At 40.8% G+C, this 14,370-nt stretch overlaps 1 protein-coding gene across 1 annotated transcript in view; it reads left to right on the forward strand.

The window, feature by feature from the left end:
* Positions 1-14,370, forward strand: part of plcl1 (phospholipase C like 1) — a 112,034-nt gene that overhangs the window by 72,996 nt on the left and 24,668 nt on the right. The window contains exon 2 of the mRNA XM_017706539.2: positions 12,301-12,924. Coding sequence (XP_017562028.1) covers positions 12,301-12,924 — 624 coding nt within the window. The remainder of the gene's footprint in view (positions 1-12,300; positions 12,925-14,370) is intronic.

Raw genomic sequence — 14,370 nt, forward strand, 5'->3', positions numbered from 1 at the left:
TTGACACCTCTAAGCACATTTTAGTATTGACAGCTCATTAGAGGCATGTTTTTAAACCTCTTTTTGTGACTGTTGTGACTGTGGCTTGGGTTCTTCATGTGTGCTTTGACTCCTCTTGTCTACAGTAATTAACACTAGGGCAGCATAGAGCCTTGCTAATTAGTGGCCAGAAATAACTCCTCAGGGCCAGAGGCACCCTTAGGATGGGAGTTTAGTTACTGTACTTGTGTTTTACTGTGTCTCTTTTCACTTCTGACAGTGAGTCCTTGGCCTTCTTGGCCTGCTAGAAAAGCAGACCCTACCAATGTCAAATGCGAGGTACTTAATCTTTAATAAACAAAATCTCGGGCCAGGTATATTGCACATGTGTCCTGGAAGGCTTTTTTTCTGTTAAGATAATAACCACAGAAAATGCAGCCATTGCTTTTTTATTGCCCGGGCATGTGCCATTCACCCTTGGGTTGCTAGGCAGCAGAGATAGAACAATTGCCAATCATTTGGCAGTGATGTTCTTCCAGATCTTTTAAATGTCAACCTAACAGCTTTGTATTAATTTTGTAGCTGTTCTCAGGCTCAAGCAAGTCTTAATTTCTGGCAGCCGTCTTTTTACATTTTTATTTCATTTTGTCATAAGCTTTTTGCCAGACACTAATAATTCAAGGCTTTACAATTTTCCGTCCACAGCAAAGAATTGTAAATGTACAACCGTGTTGTCCGGTGGTTCTACAGATGTGTTTTCCTTCTGAAGAACACTTTGCTCAATGCAGAGGAATGCATGCAAGTTGTTTACTGCTGGCATGAATATCTTTGAATACTCCTTGACCCTCCTCCGTCTTGCTTTTCCCTCTTGCATTAAAGCCTTGCAGTGCTTTTTGTTCCCTCAGCATAATTATGATCTGTTGATTCCCTCAGAGCAGGCTTGCTGTGGATAAGGGTCCCCTGGAGGAACCAGGATGTGTCCTGCAGCCCTTCAAAGGGAGGAAAGCAAGGAGACAACAAAGCCTCTAGGCTTAGTGATGCACTAAGTGGCTTTTTGATGATTGATATTTAAAAACATATAGGAAACGAATGTGTTGATTGCCATATTGAATGGTTATTGATTATTGTGGGATCTGAATCAGGTCAGTTCCATTTGTACTGTCCTGTCATCTTAAGTATTTATAGAAACTGCCTGTATTCTCAGAACAAAGGACTGACAACCCCAGAATCCATACCTCAACATCATTGAATTTGTTTGGGATTATGTGAATCGTGCAACCAAAACTGAACCCAACAGAAATGGTGGTCCATAGGGTTCAGACCCCTAGGCTTTGTGCAACTAGTAGACTATATTTTAAAGCTGGAACAACAGAGGCTTTTCCATAACAGCAATGCTTTTCACTAAAAAGTGTTTACTGTTACCAAGCTCTCTGTTAGTAAACAGAACTTGTCCTGAGGCGGCCTTGGCGCTCTTTCCACAATTCCTAGTTTCAGTTTGAAGGTCCTTTTGGACTGATGACGTTGGTCTGAGGGAACTTCCCCTCCTGCACAAATGAAATCCCCTTGGCAATATAGTAATACTGGTCTAGTGCTTTGGCTACTTGGGCAACTGATCCACTGCCGACTGCTTTAGAAAGCTGATTGCTGGGGTTCACTCCTCTTTCATGTCACCTCCATCGTATCCAGCGTCTTATTTATCTGTAGTCACACTGTGAATATGAGAAGACGGTGCTTAGAAACCCATCAAACCTTCACTTATTCTCATATGTACCTCTGGCAGGGTAGGCTCTTTGAGGGTGCAAGAAGCTCTCTAGGAGCGTAAGAAGAAGCCCTTTTTAGAAAGTAAATAATGCTTGGAAATACACTCTTGGCACAGGCCTTGGTAAGCAGTTGTTGGACTGAGCAGCATATCAGAGCCTTCTCCCTCTCTCTCTCTCTCTCTCTCTCTCTCTCTCTCTCTCTCTCTCCCTCTCCTTCGTGAGCACTGTTTGGAAGAGTGCCTGGGGCTGTGGGCGATTGTTTTCAAAGTGGAAGCTCCGTGTAGGCTGGTGGAAGCTGTGTAGGTTATGTAGGCTGCATACAGAGCTGTGATAAGAAGAGGCTGATTGTGAAAATTGCCAGCAATTACTCTGAGTGCCTGGGTAAGATCAGTCACGTGTTGCTGAGTATACATGCACATCTTGTTCTCATTGACTGACAAAGTGCTTACCTGTGTTATGAAATGGAAGATGATGGACAGAAAATGAAAGATGATGCGAATGTCAAATGAAAACGAATGAAAATGAAATGAAGTTTCATGGGCCGTTTGGTATGGGCCGAAAGTAGCTGAAAAAATCAGCAATGGGCATATATTTTCACTTTGACCAATATTTCGAGCTTATATTTGATGTGGTATTTATTATATTCTATTAAGAGGAGCCATTTTGTCCTTTCAACAAAAATCAAGCCACCTTGGTAGCCATGACATGTAATGCCCAGTATGTGCTAATGTCCTAGTATAGGCTAAAAAATTATGAATTAAAAACACTGACTTACTTTGCTCTGCTTTAAGCTTTAGTCACTTTCCTCCCGTCTCCGCCAGAAAACTTTCCCTCAGAAGTAGAGCTGCTTATTGTAAAATGTCTCTCATTGTTCGGCTGTTACGAGGCTGAAGTCGCTTCTTATTCTCCAGCTTCTTGTTCAAATTTTGCCGTTCCATCTTAAATTCTGACTTAGGTGACGGGAATGGCAAAATTCAAAAGAGAAGTGACTTCAGCTTCCCAACTTTTTAGTGTTTGACAGTATCTTGTTGCAGATTTAACATTCCAGGAAACCAAATGTGCTGCTTATAAAAGCAATTAAGTCCAGTCGTCTCCAAATGTTCGTCTTAGCTAAATCTCTCTCTGTCTTTTTGTTTGCTACTAGCCAGGAGAGACTGTGTTGCTAAGTGACCTGCAGTCTGCATGCCAGTTTGTTGAGAAATGGGGCTTTCGCGCTGTGTTGCGCATGTCCAGTCTTGCAGATATTTTACTGACACCGTGACCCCTGAATCTCTAGAACAAGACCAAATCCGAAGCCGGGCAGGAAGGCTGTAACATGTGCTGCATGGACATCCACTGCCACTGGATCTTATTTCACCGTAACAGCGCATTTTATTGCAGATACATGGCAGCAGTGTCTCATGTGCTCCAAATAAAAGCAGTGAATGAGAGCCTTCCAGTTCACTTGCCACATCACTTCCATTTGTTTTATTAATAAAGCATATTGGCAGTAAATTAATTATAGATCATTACAAATACTTTGCTTTACAAGTACCAAGTCATCACACAGTGAGAAAAAAAAGAGATCCTGTATTGAAAAAAATATGCATCAAGATGCATCGATAATCATTTTATAATCGCATTGCAGCCTTCTGATTCGTAATCGAATCGAGGTGCCAAAAGATTCCCAACCTTAGTTATTATGTACTGTAGATGATTAAAAGCAAAATTTCTTTGCTTTTTTATGTTGAGAAACGTTATTCTTGAATTGTTGCACTATTTACCCACACAGTCTTTCACAGACTGGTGAACCCCTCCCCATCTTTACATCTGCAAGACTCAGCCTCTCTGAGATACTCTTTTATACCAGTCATGTTACTGAACTGTTGCCAATTAACCACCAGGTGTTTTTTTTTTTAGCATGACACAACTTTACCAGCATTTTGTTGCTCTCGTCCCAACTTTTTTGGAACTTGTTGTTGGCATCAGATTCAAATTGGGCAAATGAAAAAAAAAACAAGAACATTTAAGCTTTAAACGATTTGCACATCATTGCATTTTATTTGTATTTACATTTTGCGCAGCATACCAACTTTTTTGGAACTGGTATTGTATTTAGCTCATTTAAGACTTGGGTTAAAACATATCATAATATAATAACTGTAAATGTCTGTGGTCTGAATACTTTTTCTCCCTTTGGTACTGCTGTTTGAAGTAACTTTGGCCTTTAGACAGCTTGAAACGACATTTAGCACTGTTTTTGCCAGGCTTGCGGAGCCAATTTTAGAAAATGATATTGACTTAGGTTTATCTGTATATTGTTCAGTTTTGTTCTTAGCATTTTCCACTATAAAATATTTCCTTTACTTTGGTTGTTAAAAATGGTTCTTACTAAAAGGGACATCCCAAAATAATGTGCCCATCTTAACCTACAAAAATAAGTTTACTTAAGCATCGAAAACGGTTTTATCTGAAAAAAAGTGTCAAGGCCTCATTCATGGACCGCACATTCTGTCACATAAGATAAAAGTTATTGTTACTCCCTTTATGATTCAGGAAACCTTATAGCTTGTGAGACTGCAAGGACTAGTTCATACTTGAGGCAAAGATTTTGCATTACTTTGACTCCAAGACTGATTTTATCAGAGAAATTTGCCTAACCAGAGAGTCCAAACAACTGGCCTTAAATCCCTGCTAGGCCTTAAGGTAACAACTTCATTATGAAACAATTTAAGACCCAGTGAGGAATCAGCTTGGAGAAATCTTCACTGTTGACTTTCCAAATTAGACCCAAGGAGCCGAAGATACAAGTTATTTGGACGGCACTTGAATACCCTGCAGTCGATTGTTTATCATGCGCTATAGCGCTTAATTTAATTAGTTCACATTGCTGTTTTGAATTGAGGCTAATTTGTACACTTGGGTGGTCTAGCGACAAAAACCACTGACCTAATGCCTTCAGCTGGGAACCTCTGCAGCACCTCTCCAGATACTCTCTCTCCCCTTACATTTGCTGACATTCTCTGCCTCATTTTTAGATCACTGAATGAACAGGTGCATCATAATCTTCAGCTCCCTGCTCCATTGTTTTCTGCCACAACATCATGACATTTCAAGCTGTTTAAAGATAAGCTTGATGTCAGGAGATCAGCATTGCCTCCCATTCCCCTTCTAGCAGGACGTCAACGTTTTCAATTAGTTGGACGTTAAGATCGTTGGGCGGCTAAACTCATTGCGGGCTAATCCGCGTCCACCCCCCCCCCCCCCCAACCCCATAGAGCCTCTGGCACTCCATCCGTCTCGGATTAGCCAGTGCCAGCGTGGTGGGATGGGCGGCGGGCAGCGCTAATCTAATGCTTTTTCATAAGCAGGATCATTAGCTGGATCTCAGCTTTGTTCTGCCCTGCATGGAGGGACAGATTATGCGCATCACCAGGTGTTGGAGAGGCTGGGGCTGGGTGCGGTGTGGGTGGTGGCTGTAGTTGGGGGCTAATAGTAAGTAGGTTAATGAATTACCAGACAAATGGACACTTCAGTAACCATCATAGGGCAGAGAGGCGGATCCAGTTATCCACACATAGAGAGACTGTTTAGAACTCTGTAAGCATTGTCCAAACCCCTGTGAAAATGTGTTTAAGTGTACTTTCACAAATGTATTTAATATGAGAAGTACATCATTTTTATGTACAACTGGCAGCAAATTTAGTGAATTGTAATTGTAACAAAGCTATAATGAAATATATATTAAATGCATTTAGTTGTGCTTTTGAGTGCTTTTTTACACATTCTAAATAGGTTTGAGTATGTAATTTATAGACATAACTGCTGTTACACTTTTTATATATATTATATTTTATGCAGATATTTATATAAATATATTATAAATATCACTGCTGTCCAAAAAAAAAAAAAAAAAGATCTTTAGTTTTCTATATAATATGAGCTCAGCAGCTGTCCTTCACATTGACATTTCACATTACCAATAGAAATGCTCCATAGCTTGGAATAAAGTCTCTTTACAACTTCCAACCCCGTTTCTAAAAAGTTGGGATGCTGTGAAAAATGTAAATAAAAACAGAATGCAATGATATGCAAATCATTTAAACTCTGTTTAATGCATCAGCACTTTAGCAAATATGTTTATTCTGTTTACTGCCTTACATATACCAAAGTATCATTTAAAGTATTACTTTTAAAATGATAATTTAGGTATATTTCCATAAAATATATAAACTAAAAACGGACCGAATGTTCTGTATATATTTCAAGTATACTATCGATGCACTTATGTATGCTTTTTTGGCAAAGGTAGGCATGGCATGAGAACGATGGTTCATGGTCAGATTATTTCCATAATTGCATATGACCATTTAGCTCAGCCTGCTTCTGTCAGTGATCCTAGTGGAACCTGCTCACTCAAATTTCTATAGAATGTCACTGCCTTAAGTAGGCTCCCCATGACCTTCCATGACATGTATAAACTGGCCTTTTCAGTGCTGTCTGAACTGTCCTTCTCTTTGCCCATATTCTGTAGACATTCAGCCTTTTCAGTCAGCCTTTATAGTCCGTCATAACATACAAGGCTGCATTTGTGCATTTGTCTCAGATTTTACGTGAAATCTTTTCACAGAGAGTTGGACTCACAAATCCGCTCTGCTATCCGCTATACAGCTCTGTCCCTTGTGTCGACTCATAGCAGATGTTAGCACTGAGTGTGATGTGTGAATGCGAGAATTAATGTAGCCTCAGGGAATGCTGGGAGAACCTACTGAGGGCTCAATAAGGGCTCAGAACCAGAGAAGGGCTGATGTCATTGGAGCCTCTCGCTGCCAAACGACTGATGTGTCTGAATACTTCAGAATGGGGTGTTCCTAAAGGGCCAGGATTGAGCACTTATTAAAAACAGCCAATGCCGGCTCCTCGCAAGCTGTAGCAAAGCTCTTCTGGAACAACTCGACACTCTTGCTTGGCTGTTTCTCTTGGCTGTTTTTCTGTTCCCAGATTCTTTGGATCTGTTTTTTCGTTTGTGTCTGTATCCCTCACTGTTTGACTGTCTCTCCCCTTTCTTACAAAGCATCTGACCATAATCTCTACTTTTTCTCCTCTCCTGGTGCTCTCTTCCTTTACCCTCTCTCTTTTTCTCCTGATTTGCTGGAGATGGAAACAGCACTATATTTAACCACACTTCATCTCCCAGTACTGCTCCACTGTGCTTTCTGCTTTGTTTCTCTTGTTGCTCTTATAGTCATGGATCGGGGGTTGGGTTATATTGTGGCTGTTATTCATATTACGAAGACACCACACTCTTCTGCCCACCTGTTTTTCACACGTTTTTATTTCTAAAGAGCAGGCAAGCTTATTTTTAATTCTTGCAGTATTCCAGGCCTCTATTCTTTTGTTTCTACCACTCAGCCTCTTGCTATTTCTCTTAATCTCCTTTCTTTCCCACCTGAAGCTCTTATTTCTGATACTTTACTCTACTCTAGCTATACTCCTTGATACCCCACTTGCTCCCTCTTATCATTTTCTTATGGTGCTTAGTGGCAGGAAGTCAATAACTGTGGTGAATCCAGACAAAACAACAGAAAAAATCTATAAAAAAGCACAAAATGGAGTGAGCTTAGGGGGATTAAGCTTCGTAGATGCCCTTTTAGGCCAGCACGGTGCATTAAAAGCTTTGCTGACCCGTCGTCATGGTTTCCTGGAGAATACTGATGTGAAGCTGTTAGCAAGGTCGCAGCCAACCTGCTTTCCCGTTCCCTCTGTAGTGCCCTTGGGAGCTGCAGCGCTAATGCCTCTTGGCTCCCCCGAGCCCTGCCTGGCCGCTGCCACCAGACCCAGTGCACCATGGGTGGGCTGCACTACCTGGCTGGCTTCATTTCGGCTTTGCAACCTAACTGCCTGCTGACCTGAATTTGCTGCCACAGGTTCTGGCTCATCAGCTGAGTCTTGACCTGCACAGCCAGGTGGTTTTTGAGGAATGGCATCTACCATTGGAGTACAGAGCCAGGCAAACTGAGACAGATGACAGCATAAAGATCTCCAGTTTCTCCAAGCTATGCAGACTTGTCCCTCTTGACCCAGCTTCTGCTATGGCATTAAGAAGGGGCCTGAAGTTTTCTCTTGTCTGCTGGAGCATCATAAGACACTGTCCCAAATTACTGTAGCTCCAGTTGCTTCTGCGCTCCGGGAAGGATCCGGAAGCTCAGGTTCCATTTGGTGTGTGTATTATTGATCAGATACGAATTTGGGCATGTCAGGTTACGCCACCTCTGTATTCAATCATTTATGCAGCCTCACTCTCAAGCATGCACATGTCAGCATAATCTATGCAAACGTCATCTTAGGTATAGTTGATATACACTATGTGGACCCTGATTTTGTGGCTATTTGTGAGGTCAGGCACTGGATTTGGACGAGAATCGACTTTCCAATTCATCCTGAATGTGTTCAGTGGGGTTGAGGTCAGGGCTGTGTGCATGCCACTGGTGTTGGACCACACTAAACTTGTCAAACCATGTCTTTATGGACACATTGTGCAGAGGGTCACAGTCATGCTGCAACAGGAAAAATATTTTCCCAAACTGTTGCCACAAAGTTATAAGCATATAATTGTCTAAATGCCTTTGTATGTTGTAGCTTTAACATTACCCTTTGCTGGAACTAAGTCTAGTCCAAATCCTGAAAAACAGCACCAGCCCATTATCCCTCCTCAACCAAACTTTACTGTTGGCTTTCTGGTAGGTATCTGGCATCTGCCAAACCCAGATTTATCCCTCTGACTACCAGATAGTGAAGCATTACTTGTCACTCCAGGGAATGTTTCCACTTTTTCAGTGTCCAGTGGTGGCATGCTTTACCCCACTCCAGCCTACACTTGAAACAGAGGACAGGTTATTTTTTATGTGCTATGTGGTTCAGCATCCGGCAGCTCGGCTGATATTTCGTGGCTGAAGTGTTGTTGCTTTTAGACACTTTCCTTTTCATAATATTAGCACATGTATTTGACAAAGGCAGATCTCGCAAAAACTTGACAAACTCACTTGTAACCAAGGTGGCATCCTGTGACAGTACTATGTTTAAAATCATTGAGCTCTTCAGTGGGATCAATTTTTCTGCCAGTTTTTGTCAATGGAGATTGCATGATTGTTTGCTTGATTCTATACACCTGTTAGCAATGGGTATGGCTGAAATTCCTGAGGACAATGATGACAATGATCATACTTTTGACCATATTGTGAATCTGCTGTTTCTCATTTTGGGATTGCAGTAAGAATGTTAAAAGATTATTCAGTTTATTTCTAGATGTTTGAAACTTATTTTAAGTAATTTTATCTAGCCAATATCGCCTTATTCTGCGAAATGTTAAATATATTGACTAGATTTAAGGTGTTTTCATTTGTCAAGATATGCACATTTTTGCTGTGCAGAATACTAGTTGTTTCTTGAATGCATAAATATCTTATTTTGCTATGTGCCTGCTGTAATCCCTGTGTTACTATGTGTGTCTGATTATGTCACTCACAGAATGCTTTGAGAGTTGCATAAAGAACCCAGATTTGGTACCAAGTGTAACTGCTACAGTGACGTAATGTGTTTGTTTTTGGAGGTTTTGTCGAAGGTTTAATTGTGGACATGAAAATATAAATAGGCTGAGGTGAAAGCTGACATTTTAAAACTAGAGTCCTGACAGGTACCTCCACTTCCAAGATAAGGGTGGCTAAGGTCACTGTCCTGAATATGTCATCATTTATGTACCGCAGTTTGCTATTTAGATGTGTAATGTGCCAAAGGAAATAATCCTCAAACCCATTGCTATTTCACTGCTGTGTGCCTTTGGGGCGACTCACTGCACCTAAATTATGTAAATTTGTGCCAACTGAAGTAAGACTAACACCTACATTTTAAACCCTTGTTCATTCATAAAAGACCATTTCAATGATTATAATAAACATGTTCTACATTGCCTACCTGGCTGCATAATGGAACCTTGAATAATTCAGTTGGGAGTTCTGTTATGTTCACCCTCATATTTTGTAATGGCAGAATTGCATACAATAGATTTATTGTTATTAAGTACTGTCAAGTTGACTCCTAGCAATCATGTAGATACAGTATCTGGATGTTTGGATGGATATTTCTGCAGAATATCCTGCCTTCTATTTGTGTTCTCAAGCTTTTGAATGGTTCTTAATGATTCTTCTGACTGTAAGAGAGCTTTAGTTGGGTTATCTGGGCTTTGAGTGAGAGATGGGGTTTGGTGGTCCAGGATCCTTTTTATTTATTTATTTGTTGTTTTGTGGTCCAAAGACTGTGTATATCTATGTGTCTGCCCTGTGATGGACTGGCGACCTGTCTAGGGTGTTTGCAGCTTTCCGCCCAGTGACCGCAGGTATAGGCTCCAGCATGCCCCATGACGCAGAAGGCTAAGCGATTTATATTTTACCAACACGAAAGTTCAAAAGTATCCGTAGCTTGCATGTCTTGCTTGTTTGCCTGTACAGCTTTCAGATCCACTGAGGAGACCATAGCCTGGACACTTTCTGATCTTTGTTTATAGAGACATTTAAAGGTCTTTCCTTCATCCTTTTGTTCCGAGTACCAATCAGAGTGTCATATTTCTTGAGTGCTGAATACTTTGTTGTTAATAATTGATATAAATAAAGCTGTCCACCATTTCCACATCTTCTCCATCAATGGTAAAGTTTGCAGACTTTCTTGTTGACCTTAGTCTTCTTCATACTGAGCTGAAGTTCCATCTTTCCTTATAAGGGCCTTCAGGTCTGTCAGATTGTCCAATAGGAGTGCCGCATCATTCGCATATCAAAGATTATAATCCTAAATGGTCTTCCCATCTTCCCATGGTCTTGTACGTCTCTCATTATGTTTTCTGAATATAGGTTGAAAACAGGTAGGGATAATACAGTACATTATGATTTGATGTGGAATGAAGTCACACATGTAAATTTATAGTCTGGTCCAGTCTTGCACACAGCAATCATTTTGAACTGAATAAAAAGCATGTAATGGGCAGTACTGAAAAACACAGAAGACAAGCTGTTTTCTATAAGCTCCAAATTTAGTGTAAAAGTATTGACATTTCCACACACAGATCCATGCTGGTAGTTAGAGTAAGGCAGCACGGCATCCACAGAATGCAGAAGGGAAAGCAGGTTTGTACTGTATGAAGCCAAGGAGAGGAAATTAAGCATAATTATCACAGAACCAATGGTGGCACTTGATGTGTAAACCGATCATTTCATAGTGTCCTCAAACTCAATCACTTGTCATATTTGCTGACGACAAAATAAACCCATGAAATAATTACAAATAATTACAGATTAGTTAGCACATTCCCCAGAGTAATCTGTTATTTTCTCGTTAGCCATGTTTAATATCCTTTTAAACTGTAGTGACATTATGCATACAGTTTCAGTTATTTGATAGTAGGGTTTTCAGGCATTATGATGAATTTTTGTTGAGGCATTCAGAATTTGCTTAGTATTGAGATTAAATCATACTTGAGGTATTTCAGTGTTGGAAATGATGGATGTATGAATCCTGTAGACTGAATTTATGGAAGGACAAAAAATGTATTATACTAATGTACAAACAGTACTATGCAAATGTCAGAGACCAACCTTCATTTATTTAATTTCCAGTCAAAACATCAAGTACAAATCATTTATACCAGAAACCATATATTTAACAGAAAGTTACACAGAAGCCTCCACAACTACATAAGGTATCACATTTTTCAGTATTAATGTCCTACTTTAGCCTTTTTATAGCTTGCATTCTTTTCTGGGAAGTTGCTTTCAGTTTTTTAAAGAAATTTGCAGGGATGATTTTACACACATCCAAAGTTCAGTCCTAGAAGTTGGTGTCTTTTTCTGCTTTTCATGAGCCAAGTAATTCAAAACACATTCACAGATGTTGTGGTCTGGACGGGCCAGTCAATTGTTCTGAGAATAACCAACAGCTTTGCAATTATTTTTTCTCAAAAGTAGCTTCTTTACAGCTACACATCTTTTCAGACTCATATTGTTGGAAGGATGGCCAGAAATACCTGGGGATTTTTTCAGATCTGGGATTTGATTTTCTCCTATCCTTCACAAATAAGTACTTTAAGTACTGTTTATCAGATAATGACAGTTTTGGTGGTGTACCAGGTTGTTAGGAGGCCCATTTATCTTTTAATAATTTTGTGAACTCTTATTTTGGAAACAGTTTTTTTCACGTATTTTCCGGTATTATCTTATATCTCCTCAGAAATATCTCCTGGAAAATTAATAACTTGTGCTTAATAGTTGTTTTGACTGGACATTAAATAAATGAAGGATGATCTCTGCCTTTTATGCAGTACAGTAATATATAGTTATGTTCTTTTCAAATATAAGCTCACTTTTTGCAATGTGATGTTCCACTGTTTCCTTCCATTTCAATGGCATTGCAAAACCTAATCTCAAGTACCTTAAAAATGTTCTTTCAAAATTCAGAACACTCTGCCTAACTCTAGCCTTAATCTGTGATGACTAAGGCACTTCTCCTAAATTGGAACATTATTTTATCTGTCCTGCAGGACCCATCGATGGCCAAGGTCAGTGGTGGGCGAAAGAAAACAGTCTCCTTCAGCAGCATGCCATCAGAAAAAAAGGTGAGCAGTGCTGCAGACTGCTTGGCCTTCATGCAGGGTGGCTGTGAGCTGAAAAAGGTGCGTCCCAACTCACGTGTCTACTGCCGCTTCTACACCCTGGATCCAGACCAGGCCTGCCTACGCTGGGAGCCTTCAAAGAAGGACGGGGACCGTGCCCGGCTGGACATCTCTGCCATCCGAGAAGTCCGCACAGGCAAAAGCACCGAAACCTTCCTCCACAATGGCCCGTCGGATCACTTGGCTGAGGAAGCAGCCTTCTCCATCATCCATGGTGATGAGTACCAGTCGCTGGACCTTGTTGCACTATCAGCTGATGTAGCCAACATCTGGGTGACAGGTCTGCGGTATTTGGTGTCCCACCCAGGGGCCTTGGCTGTGGGAGGTGGAGGAGAAGGCGGAGTTGGAGAGGGAAGCATTGGGAGTCGGATGAGGAGAGAGTGGCTGGCAGCGGAGTTTGCTCAGGGAGATGAGGATGGACATGGGATTGTGTCTGAGGACACAGCAGTGGCCACCATCTGTAAAATCTGCCCTGGCATCAAGGAAGCAAAGGTGAATGAGCTGGATCAGAATTTATCAAGTTTATATGTCTACAACCTTTTGAATAAGACCACAACACTGATAAAGTAGACATTTTACCATCAGTGCATTATATGAGTAGTAAACCTCTAAATATTGCAAATTCTGAAACATACTCTAAATGGGACTCAATGGGAAACCCAAAGGGAAACTGAAAAACTGGGCATTGAAGCTACTCATTCAATAAGAAAGAGTGAAATGTTTGGGTTGTGAGGAATGAAATAAGAAAGCAGCATGTGGCCCATAGACTTAAATAGAGCCAATCATATGGGTACAGTGTTTTGGGAGGACGGTTATTCCAGGGCCCGTCTCTCTACATCACTACTCAGCCAGGCTTATTAACCATCCCTGCTGAGCTTCACAGTGGCTTTCGGGGGTTAATCTAGCAGCTGCAGGGAGGCTGAGTGCATGTGTGTGTGTGTTTGGGTGTATATTTGTGTGTGTGTGTGTGTATAGACAGCTGAGGACAGGAGGAGGACAGGCAGGAGCCACAGGGCCATGTCTCTAAGTCTTTGTGACAGGCTGTGTGTGGCATCTGGTTCATGTGGCAAGAGAAGAGAGACAAGCAAAGACAAACTGGGCACATGGAAAGGGCAGAAAAGAGCAGGCTGTGGCTGTGTTTTGATTCTCCGCACCCCAGGATGTACTGTGATCTGGAATATGAATGGCAAAGTCATATTTTGTTGGAAATCTGCCATGATAGTTTGGGTGGATTTTTGCTGTGGCTTGATTTACAGACAGATGGTTAAAGATGTACAACAATTTGGGGCCAGATGTAACAGTGAAAGGATTTCAAACCTTATCCCTTTTGCAATCTTGCGGTGAAACAGTGTCTGACATAGCCTTAGCAGTGGTATTTAGGATGCCAGGAACCAGGGACGACTACTGTATCCCCACAGTAGCATATGTTATGTGCCTTCTCAGTAATGTTTAGCTTAGTAGCCTAAATATTGTCAAAGTAATATTAGTAGTTAGAGTGCTTGAAAAAGCACTCTATTGTTATCTCTCATATTTCTTCTTATTCTTCTTCCACACTTTTGTGCGATTAATACAGCCCAAACCGCTTAACGTACAGACTCTGTTCAAACTGCATTTCGAAGGTCTTGGCGTTGTGACTTGTGCTATATATTTTTGGAGTTGATCGGATTTTGGTAGTTTTTAATAAAATTAAGTTTAAAAATTAAAAACCTCCCATAAGAATGAATGGCGGAATGTTCAGAACTTCAAATTCTAACTGACATTGATGATGTCACAGCAGGCCACTCAGTCTCACAGACACAGCTGTCACGCAGGGAATCTGCTTTAAAATCCTTAAACTTTCACCTAGAAACTCTGTTAGTTTTAAATGGTAGAGAAACATGTCCTTTTTGAGACCTCAAAATATCTCATCATTTTAACAATTAGCTTTAGAGTTATGAG

This window comes from Pygocentrus nattereri, chromosome 6 (assembly GCF_015220715.1).
Source record: "Pygocentrus nattereri isolate fPygNat1 chromosome 6, fPygNat1.pri, whole genome shotgun sequence".
NCBI lineage: Eukaryota > Metazoa > Chordata > Actinopteri > Characiformes > Serrasalmidae > Pygocentrus > Pygocentrus nattereri.